Source organism: Saccopteryx bilineata, chromosome 6, assembly GCF_036850765.1.
Source record: "Saccopteryx bilineata isolate mSacBil1 chromosome 6, mSacBil1_pri_phased_curated, whole genome shotgun sequence".
NCBI lineage: Eukaryota > Metazoa > Chordata > Mammalia > Chiroptera > Emballonuridae > Saccopteryx > Saccopteryx bilineata.
The window spans coordinates 30,475,222-30,486,814 of record NC_089495.1 but is presented as its reverse complement, the minus strand read 5'-3'; the positions used below and the strand labels follow the sequence as shown (position 1 = coordinate 30,486,814).

The 11,593-nt window shown below is 42.7% G+C and overlaps 1 protein-coding gene across 3 annotated transcripts in view; it reads right to left on the bottom strand.

The window, feature by feature from the left end:
- Positions 1-16: 16 nt before the first annotated feature.
- The window catches only part of PLEKHA2 (pleckstrin homology domain containing A2), a 74,833-nt gene continuing 63,256 nt past the window's right edge, over positions 17-11,593 (bottom strand). For all 3 annotated transcript variants that reach the window (XM_066237254.1, XM_066237252.1, XM_066237253.1), the window contains exons 11-12: positions 4,310-4,387; positions 17-3,884 (exon numbers count right to left, since the gene is read on the bottom strand). In XM_066237254.1, the coding sequence (XP_066093351.1) occupies positions 3,522-3,884; positions 4,310-4,387 (441 nt within the window). In that variant the 3' untranslated portion in view covers positions 17-3,521. The remainder of the gene's footprint in view (positions 3,885-4,309; positions 4,388-11,593) is intronic.

The following is an 11,593-nucleotide window of genomic DNA, read 5'->3' as shown; positions in this document are numbered from 1 at the left end:
AGGAAAACACACCATATTTCAGTATTTCACATGGTTTTATTACAAAACAAGCAACAAAAGTTTTAGAAAATTATTTTGCTACATACCAATTCAGAGATCACATAAAAAGAGAAGCATACAGTTTCCATGCACTGGGCTCAGTGCTTACAGGGAGTGCATTTCACAGCTGAAACATACTGGTTCAACATACAAAATCATGCCACACCTTCCTAAGCAGTGGGGACAGGAATCAAACAGTTCAGACTACCTGGGATGAGTGACTAGAACTGACTGCTGTAGGCAGTAACACAGGGAGAAAAGAGAAGGAAGGGGAAAGTGACATTGGTAGAAAAGATTTCATAAACTTGTCCATTTCTGACATGTTCAAAGTTTATAAACAAAGCTGATTTGGGAAACTCCATTTCCAAAATACTGTTACCACCATATGCCTGTTTATCAGTTTACAGTGAGAACGAACATCAAATCCCACTGCTCAACTACTGAAACAGCTATTTATTTAATGGGTCCTTTTAGCCTGTGTCAGAACAGTTATCCTCAAGAAGGGAAAATAACCTTTTGCTTTAAGTGAACTATAAAGCTGGACCTTAAAATCTACTCTTTCTCATGGGAATTTTCCAGCATTCCACACAGAAACAGATGTGTAATTCCAACATTTTGACCTGAGGTCACTCTGCTCGATGTATGTTGATGATGTCTCACAGTATGCACAAGGCCCAACTATGTTTACCAACCTTCAACTGACTTAAGATAGCAAATCCTTAAGCTTTCAAGAACAGGAGACAGTAAACAGTTCAACTATAGGTAAGACCACCTGAAATACTGTTACACAGAGTGGGTCAAGACCCCATCAAAAGTCTTATAAAAACAGCACAACTCAGAGAAGGTTTTTATTCCACAAAGAAAATGCAGTACTTTTTTTAGTTTCTTTTATTTATTTTTTAACTCAAGAGATATTTCAGAGCCTCTGCACTTAACTACTAACCTCTATAGTGTATCCCCACCCTATATTTTCCATTTGGTTCCATTTTATACATTTAAAAGCAAATGCTTTGGTCGTACATGCACCATCTTTGGCTCAAACGTGTAGTGACATTACTGTGATGTGAAATTGGCCAGAGATAAGAAATATGAACACCAAAGGAATTCTGAAATAAAGTTTGGGAATGATAATGCTTTCAGGCTTCACAGAATATATAATTATATTTATCTGGTGTTAGAACTACATTAACAATGTTCTAACTTGGGATTCCCAAGTACTTGCCAACTAGAGTCCCTGTTTTCCCTCTATCACGGTAATACAATTTGGATTTATAAGTATGTTTAACTTAACACAGTCTCAAAATAGAGAAGGTTCTTACTGAATAAGAACCTTATTAGCTTACTGTAATGGCCAACTAATTTAGTAGTCATCTAGCAGAGGGTTTAATTTTAAAAAGAGAGAAGTGGGTAGATTTTTATAATTTAAACTTTCCATGAGTTAGAGAATGTTTAAAAAGATCTCAAAAGTCCCTGATTTATTTTTATTAGTTCAGTATCGCTTAAGGCGCACTGTGTCTTTGACCTAGCCAAATAATTTTCTTGCGGAAAACCGGAAGATGGAACCAGAGACAAAGAGCTTTAAGAATCTGGAATGACTTCTTGAAAGCAAGCTACTTGAAGTATGTTGTAACTCTGACCAGTCATAAATAAGTAATTCCCAAACTGAGGATTTCTGAGGACAACATATACAGGAACCTGCAGAAAAGAGAAAAGGCGAAGAGGGAGCGACCCAGTAGTAGGTTTCTTTTACGACACCAGGACCACGAGGCTAAACAAGTCAAGTGAAGGACAGCACCAAGTCAGTGCAGTCAAGAATAGTTCTCAACACGACACAGACTTCCAGGGTGCTGTGGTGCCTGGAAGAGACATCAGATTTCCCTCAAGTCACTAAGGATTTACCGATCACATCTATTCACCTCTGCATTAGATTTGGACATAAACAGGGGAAAGGATTTACTTATGTAAAAATATTTCCCTTAGCTCCTTGACCACTAGTCATTAATTTTTGAATTTAAAGATAAAATTAATTGATCTAGCTGACAAAAGGTGTGACAGAAATGAGTTACATTTTCTCTCCCTTTAGGGAGCCCTGATAGGTTCCTGGTAGCAGTTCAGCACATAAGTTGGACAGACAAATCCTCCCAGGGACGCCAGAAATAGTATCTTCGTGTCAAATGGAAGAAGGCACACCCTGAAATCTGGGTGGGAAATCTCTAGTCAGCAATGCATAGCCTCTAAATCAATGTTTCTATGCAGTTTCTAGTTTATTAAAAATATAAATATCTATCAAGATTATCTTCGCATCTCTCTGTTCTTAGATACATAGAACCTCGTCAGATTGCAAGGTCAGATCATGCAAGTACACAAGGCTTCATTCAAAGGGCAACACAAAGAAAGCAAATCTGCCAGGGTGCACGATGCTACAGCACTGAGACTCAGACTACAACTGACCCACTAAAGAAGAGCTATAGGCAAGGATTCAAGAGAATCTGTCTTTGCTAAAACAGACCTTTCCTTCTGTCTGGAAAACATGTGTCAAAAAAATACTTAGCTGGATGAACTCTAACCCATTTCTTCCTAGCACCTGCTTCAAAGCAAATCTAAAACTCTAAAATAGAGATCTGGTCTATCACACAAGTGAATTATCATACTCGTACTAACCCTCCACACATTCCAACTAACACCATATCAAGGGAAATGTCTGTTCTGTCCTCCACAGTCATCACATTTAACACTGATAAATTCATCTTTGGGGCCAGACACAGGAAGCGGGTGGGCAGGCCTGTCACTCACACTGACAGTATTTGGGGTCAAAGAACATCAAAATGAGAACCGAGTAATTGACTGCTGCATTGAATGGATCATTCCTCACTCCTTACAAGAGGTCCCTATTTCATTCCCTATGGAGGTCTGACCTGGTAGACATTAGGAAGGCCACCCGCCAGCACCCAGAATTTACTACCTCCCTTCAAAATGAATCCCAGTCAAGCGGGGCCTGGGTCTTCACGGCTCCTCCCTCCTTTCAGGGCGGTTAGCTACCACCCCTCTACTTCACAGTCCAACTTCAGCCAGTAAACAGGAACGGGATAAAACCATGCGACTGGCATAAGATTCTGTGACTTGTCCTGAAAACAAAGGGAAGGAACTAAAACAAGGACAAGGAAATAAAACTTCGTCAGGAACAGACTTGGGCTTGCCGCCTCCTCTCATTAGGACGACCCTGCAATAATCAAACAAGAGGCAAGCTGCTCCCTACTGAGCAAGCCCTACAGGAGTAACCTAGTGATTTTCCCACTTAAATACACTGCAATGATACATTGTTTTTTAAACACCAGCTGGATGGGCCCCTCACACAGAGCATCCACAGGAAGATGAGTGGCATAAAGGCCTCTGACTATCCTCCAACAGCCAGGGAAACTGAGTCATGGCCTCCGTTTCTTGAGTCCTCCCCTACCCCGCCCCTCCCTAGGCACTACGATTCATCACACATCAGAAGTCCGTATGTTCTCATCATCGAGGTTGAACACAAATGGTTTCTCCTTGGGGTGCTGGGGCTCTGATCGGTGCCTTATTCGGGAGCTGGGCAACACCCCAGAAGTATTGCTCTCCCCAAGTCGAGACGTGAACAGAGAGTCCTCAGGAGCCTCTTCGGCTGTCTGCAGCTTTTCCCCTGCCTGCGGGACAGGTGTCCAGGGCTGCCAGGAGGAGGCCACAGAGGGGGCTTTGCAGAGAGCTCTCTTCTCTTCCACAGCGGGCCGCCCTCTGCAGAAGACGGAGTTGGCCCCGCCTGAGAGGCTGGAGCTCCCAGAGCGAGTCAGAGAAATGGATCTGGAAAAGGACATTTCCTACAAGAAGAAAAGGGAAGAGAAAACAAAGGAAAGTAAGGGCTTTCCTGACCATGCTCACCCCGAAGCCCCAGGAGGAGTGCCCACTCAGGAGAGCCACCACCCCGCAGGGCCAGGGGCACTGGTCTAGAGGAACCAAGTATGTCCAGTGGGATCCACTCCACGCTTGTCAAGGTCTGCCTGACAGGGAGATGTGCAGGACACATCAGAATCTCTGTTTCTCTGTCCAAACCATCCTCACCTCCTCCAACAACCAAAAATAAAAATGTGTACCCAAGTCAGCTGAAAAAAAACAAACACACAAGCCCGCCTGCGGCTTTAGCCGGGACCAGGCTGCCTGCCTACATCACCAAATAAAGCCTGCCCACTCACGGACAATCATTTCTAAGTTGACATGACTATGCAACAGAAAGGAAGTGACTTACTCTGGGGTGGCACTTGAGGGCCTGGACAGCTGCCCTGATCTCCTTTATCCAGCTGTGCATGTCTTCTGGACTGTCCGCCTGCAAAACACCCACAGCACTTACACAGATATTCTGGGCACTATGATTTCAGCTTGCAAGTCTCTGACTCAATTCTAAGTTCATAAAATCACTCCATTAGAGCTGGAAGAATCTCAGAGATCATCTAGTCCAGTGACTTTAGGCTTTTGAGGACATTTTATTCCCTGCAAAATTACACTTGACACCTCATAAATAAAACAGCTCAAAGCAGCGCTGCCCTGCAGTGAGGCAGAGGTCATGAGGGAGGGTTCAGCTTAGAGGCCCTTCCGCTGTTGAAGTCCCTCACCCACTCTGGAACATAATCAGCCTGGTCTCCTTTTATAGAAAATAAAAGTGAGGCCCAGAAAGCCAAAGCTCAAGGTTTATGGCTGGTCTAGATTCCAGTTCTGTCTCCCAAGGCAATCATCTTTCCACTACAGATATCTGAACAGAATAATCCCAATTTCAACTCCAGTCCCAGGAAAGCCAAATCCTCTGCAAAGGGACATATATATTATCTCCAAGCAGGGCTTCTCTCAAAGCACAGCTACCTGGACCTGTCCTGACTCTTCATCCAGGCCTCTGAGTTGTTAGATTTGGAGCACTAAGCTTAATGACAGGTGAGCAGTTAAAAAAGTACTTCCTCCAGAAATACCTATCAAAGCCAGAAGGGGGCAGCAGCGGCTCTGTGAAGAAAGGAAGAAAATCTAGAGGCAAAGCCACCAGCCACCACTATGTGGAGTCCTCGGAGTTCTTTTTCCAGCTTTATAAACGCTGAGTTCAAGCAGACCCAGCAAACATTTACTGAAGCCTTAACTCAGTATTGCACATGGTATCAGGTGCTGGGCACAGTGATGAGACCAAGACTGAATCCCTGACCTGTAGAAACGTATATTTGTTAACCTCTCTGTTCCCTCGCACTGTCCCCAAGAGTTCCACCGTGAATCACAAGCATGCATTTGTGTGCTTACACCACACCCCCAACTGCAAAATTCTTCACATAGACCCCTCACTTTCCCCATCCCCAAAACGATGCTTACTCTTTGCAATATATCAAGATAACACATGACCCATTTTTTAAAAAATCCTCAAATTTGCATCCCCACCCCTTTATGTCACCCCCAAACAAACCTTCCTTGGTTAGATGCGTCCAAAAAAAACTTGCAAGGGAAACGGTTTCACACCCTGAACACTGGCTCAAAAGCGTGTTGCAACACATGCCCAAGAGAAACACCTCTCTCACGTGCACCCTCTCTCTCCTGGGCTTTTTCCAGTGATCTGACAATCCGGTGGTTCCCCAAGAAAAAGACAAAACCATCTCTAGTCCAAAAAAATAGCCAGGGGAAGATCTCCGAGATTCTTCCATAATGTATTTTACTAATATCAGAGCTGGCCTGTCCACAATTAGAACTCTTGGGAGAATTAAATAAACTCTTGCAGGTAAAGCAGTTTGAACAGAGCCTGATATACAGAAAGGGCTTTATTAGTTATTATTTTATTGTTATATCTGAAGGACACATATTGAAGCCTGAAATTCCAACATTATAAATAAATTCACCATCTTCTCCCTGAGACATTCCCCCCTCAGTCTGCGGACAATTCCTACCTACAAGATCAAATTGTCGGTATCAAATTAGAATTAGATAACCTATTTGGGGAGCAAGAAGGGTTCTTTCAAATTGGAATAAGATAGATGTAATTAACTTAACTAATAATAAAGTAGCATTTCTTAGAGATTTTCCTTCTAGAGAAGCAGAAGGTGATTTGGGAAGACAGATGGGAGCTGAGGGAGAGACAAAGGTCCTCCACACCATATAAGGGACCTGGGATTTTCATTCAACAAACTGAAAGATCCCCCATGAAGACAATCCAATTAGCAGTTTCCAGGGTTGTTAAACTATTTCTACTCCTTCCGTCACCCTAGCAAAATACCCCCCATGTCAAATGTTGGCCCAACAAGTCAGGGACCACCTATCTGACTGTCCTTTGAAATCGCACCAGCAAACTCTCACATGTTTTCTAGGAACTATCACACAACTAGCCTAGATGTCTTCAACTGAGCCTCCACGCAGCAAGGAATCACTGAATCCCAGAAATCAGGACTCACCTGATTTAACACCCGAGGACTCGAACACAAGAGTCAAAATCCTCTCAAATGCATTTAGATCATTTCCAACTCTAATATAAATAATGCTTCCACTCACATTTTTGTACATTAAGCTTTTCATACTTAAGATTCTTCAGCTTCCTAGGGAAATCACTAAAGAGGACGCATTCCTTTCAGGTTCTTACATTTGGCCAGAAATGCTTCCGGCCAACTACAGGAAAATTTCACTGAGCAACAGCACATTATTATTTTTCTAACATGCACCTTTGCTAGAACTATAGTGCTACATTTTTAAAAAATCTTTACTAATATGACGGACAAAACAATTAAATCTCTTTTATAAAACATTTAGTAATTAATAGAGATGAAAAATGTTTGCTAATTATTATATTTCTCCGTTCCCTAATTCCACTTGATGACATTTTTTTCTGTCTGATAATCTAGGTAGTTAACCCAGCCATTATTATTGTTAATGTTAACAATAATAAACATCATTAAACATTATTTTAATGTTTAACTAATAAATGTCATTTTAAAATATTATTCAAATATAAAAGCAAGGAATAAAATGTTGCTTTATTGAGATCACAATTACAATCTCTATCAGTAATTTTGAGAGTGGGATCCATTGGCAACCAAAATTCAGTGAAACCTCAAAGACTGTGTGCAAAAAAAATAATGTATATGTGTGTGTGTGTGTATATATCAATTTTTTTTGTGACAGAGACAGAGAGAGGGACAGACAGGGACAGACTGACAGGAAGGGAGACAGACAAGCTTCGTTACAGCTTTTTAGTTGTTCACTGATTGCTTACTCATATGTTCCTTGCAGAACGAGTGACCCTTTGCTCAAACCAGCGACCTTGGGCTCAAGTCAGTGACCTTGGGCTTCAGGCCAGCAACCATGGGGTCATGTCTATGGTCCCACACTTAAGCCAGCGATCCCGAGCTCAAGCTCGTAAGCCCACGCTCAAGCCGGTGACCTCGGGGTTTTGAACGTAGGCCCTCTGCATCCCAGTCTGATGCTCTATCCACTGTACCACCACCTGGTCAGGCTATATATATCAATTTTTAAGAAAAGCCTGTGCTTAGCCTTCATCAAAAATTCAAAAATACCAAAAGCCATATCATAGCCCTGACACATATGATTGCACAGATTATATACACTCTATAGTTCTGAGTGATGCCATGCACCTTGTAGTCTAAATTAGAACAGTAAGCATCCAAGGAGTTCTAGCTCAACACTCTGCAATCACATCTGAGCCCTCTTCATACCACTGCTGCCCTGACACAGCCCTCTAGTGCTGACAACTCAACAACTCGGCTTATGTCAAGTTACCAAAGCCAGTCTAAACTACATTTCTCATTTCAAATGACTAATCCTACTTTTGATAAGCTACCTAATACCCTTGACCTTCTATGACTGGGAAATGGGGGAAAACGGTGAACCATGCTCACCTTGTATTCTAAAGACTAAAATCTCATTTTGAACCCTTGTTCAGAAGTAAGAACCACCAGCCCTGACCAGGAGGCTCAGTGAATAGAGCATCATCTCGACACACTGAGGTCACGGGTTCAATCCCCAGTCAGGGCACATACAAGAAGCCACCAATGAGTGCACAACTAAATGGAACAACTAGTCGAAGCTTCTTTTCCTCTCTCACTCTCAAATCGATGGGGGGGGGGGGAATAAAAGGAAGTGAGAACTGTCTACCTGCTGATGAGCTTGCTAACATCACTAGCTTAGATGCCCGATCACTGCCAAGCTGGTCTTGCCCAATTCAGAATCGGGCTACCCTCTACATCTTGGGTTGTGCACCAGGCTGCTTGTAAACAACACAAATGAGTAGGTCTCGCCCTAGCATCTGGTGCCTCCAAATCACTTCCGCATCTAACTCAACAGGTTTGTGATCTCAAACGGTTTACCTTCAGACACTCAATTCCTCATCTGTAAAGTAGAGATGCCCTCAGAAAATACTGAGAATTAAGGAATATGTAAACTAAATTGCTTAGCATTGTGCTTAGGACGTCGAAATGGCCAATGAACACTAGCTTTTTATTAATGCAAAAGAAAAACTATGCTGTGAGAGATCACAGGCTACAAATTATCCATACATGACAAATAAGGTAAATATGACACAGAAGGTAAATGACCAACACCTAAGTAGCCAGAATCCGGCCCCATCCTGTTGCGCAAGGCTCTCTCTTCTGTCCTAGGAGTTTATTTTCTCTGCACAGATCTCCCCTGCTCTCTGCTCCAGCTTCCTTAGATACCGAGAATACACAGTTCTTTGAAGCAGATTTACTGAACATAAAGCCTTAGGAAGCTAATCAGCATGCCACTCAGGCATGGCAAAACTGCCGGCACCAAACTGTATGTATGAGTAGTCATTATATTCATTCCCTTTTGCATGAAACACAATTTTTACTTGGAACAAATGACTGACAAACTGTCAGTCAAACTTAGTCAGATTTAGGTATAAGGCGAACTCTTTCTCAAAACTGAATGAAATGAGCCTGCTCTGTCAAGATCATGAAAGCATTTTCTTGCACATGATGAATTTTGAGCTTTCAAAGCAAAAATTACAAGTTCAGAAAACTTGTATCCACCCTCCATAAGCTTGACAGATTCCCATACCTAAAGACTTTTTTGATGGTACTGGTGGTTATATTAACAAATATAATATTTTATATTATATAATAAAATGTGTCAACATTTAGAAGATCTGCATACCTCTAAAAAAAAACACAATTTTCCAAATGACCTATGCATGCAATTATAACATCATGCATTGGTAAAAAGGGTTTGTTCAAAGTGCAAAATTAACCAATGGATATTAATGTAAAAATATAAAAGTTTATTATTATTGGCTTCTGATTCCACATTGCATCTAAACATGAAGAAATAAACTACCATTTGCCATGTTTTGGTATAGAATCAAAGAAGAACGTCCACAATTATCTGAAAAAGCTATTAAAATAGTCTATTTTTTCCAAATACATATCTGTGCAGGGCCAGATTTTCTTCATATTATTCAATCAAAACAACATATGGCCCCAGATAGAATGCAGAGGCAGATATGAGAATCCTGCTGTCTTCTATTAAGCCAGCCATTAAAGGGATTTGCAAAAACAAAAAAGAATGCTACTCTTGTTGCTTTTTGTTTGTTTGTTTTAGAAATATAGTGCTTTTCCATGGAAGGTTACTTGTCTTAACACAAATGAGTTTATGGTTGCTATTTTTAAATAAATTAATACATATTTTTAATGATTTTTAATCTCTAACTTTTGAGTTAGGCGTGATAAACAGACTTGTCCACTTGCTCATTTCTGTATTCAGGGTGACGCTAGTGTTCTTTTATCCCGGAAGTGTCGTGCCGAAGGCAAAGGAGGACAGAAGCAACGAGAAGCCTCTGGTAAATGTGCACACACCCAATTCATCCAGATGATGCAAAACCTTTCGAACGTTTTGCTGTTGTTGTTGGGGTCCATGTTTCCCAAAGCCCTGTCCCAACTTCTATCCAGTATAATTGTTCACTTGACAGATACTTATTTAATACTACCTTGTCAGGTCCTATCTAAGGGCCTTCATGACATGTCTCCTTGGATGTCCCAGAGAAATGGTGAACTCAGAACTACCCCTGCTGGGCCAGTCTATCCCCCAGTCCCTCCTCCCATGCTCCCATCACAACGATTCTGCCCTCAGCCACCCTCGCCTCTTTTCTTCCTTCACCACGTCTAACCAACAATCGAGTCCTAGAAAGGCCTCTGCAATAGCTTTTACATTTTCCGCTTTTGCCCATCCACCCTAGTTTGGGCTGTTTTTCATCCCTCACCTAAATTACAATAGCCTTCAAAGCAGCCCAGCTCTTACCTTCCCCCTTTTCTCTGGCATCATACCGGCAGGTCATTGACAGCCAGCAGACCACTATGGGGGCTGGGGTGGAGCGCTATCATCTCTAGTTTACAGATGAGAACAGGCTCTGAAAGTGAGATCACTCACCCAAGTGAGATTTTTATGTTCTTTTATTTAAATGTTTATTTATTGATCTCAAAGGAGAAGAAGGGAAGGAAGGAGGGAGAAGGAGACAGGAACATCCATCTGTAGGTAGATATGATTGGGTCATTGCCCTACTTCAACCTCAAGGGGCCCCGGCCCTCAGCATAACAGAGAAGCTCTTCAACAAGTACAAGGCCGGGGCCGTGTATCTGCTGCCCAGCCTCCTGTGTACTCTGTGCTCTTTTTATCTCCAGGCTTTTTTTTTACACAGGCTATTCCCTCTGCCTGGGGCACTCCTTCCCCAACTGACTCAGCTCAGGTAAGTCTTCCCTCAGGAAACATCCCGACTCCCTAAAAAGGGTGGAGGGGCCCTTCTTATGAGTTCCCATGGCAACCAGCACTCAGTTTAACGGTAGCGTGCATCACACTGTTGTTTATTCCCCTATCCCCACCAGTGAGATAGTTTCACGCTAGTGATACATTTAGCTTCCTTTGTCAGAACTCTGCATTCTGTGCAGGGATCACCTGACCTCCTAAATGCTTTTTTTAAATTTGCATATATTAAGGTTTATACTTTGTGCTGTTAAGTTCTATTTCACACATCTACCGCTGCAGGATCATACTGAACAGTTTCACCGCTCTAGAAACTCCCGGGTTCAGCCATCCAGCACCCCCCCCCCACCCTGCCACACTGTTTTAACTGCCTGTGCACTTGATCTCTCTCTCTCTCTCTCTCTCTCTCTCTCTGGTGCAGGACCTATTCTGTGTAAAGCCATGTCCCCAGGGTGAGGCAAAATGCACAGCTTCCTGAAGACACTCTACAAATATCTGTTAAACGCCGGACCTGGATATGCTTTTTTTTTTTTTTTTTTTTTTTTTCCATTTTTCTGAAGCTGGAAACAGGGAGAGACAGTCAGACAGACTCCCGCATGCGCCCGACCGGGATCCACCCGGCCCGCCCACCAGGGGCGGTGCTCTGCCCCCCAGGGGGCGATGCTCTGCCCATCCTGGGCATCGCCATATTGCGACCAGAGCCACTCTAGCGCCTGAGGCAGAGGCCACAGAGACATGCCCAGCGCCCGGGCCATCTCTGCTCCAATAGAGCCTTGGCTGCGGGAGG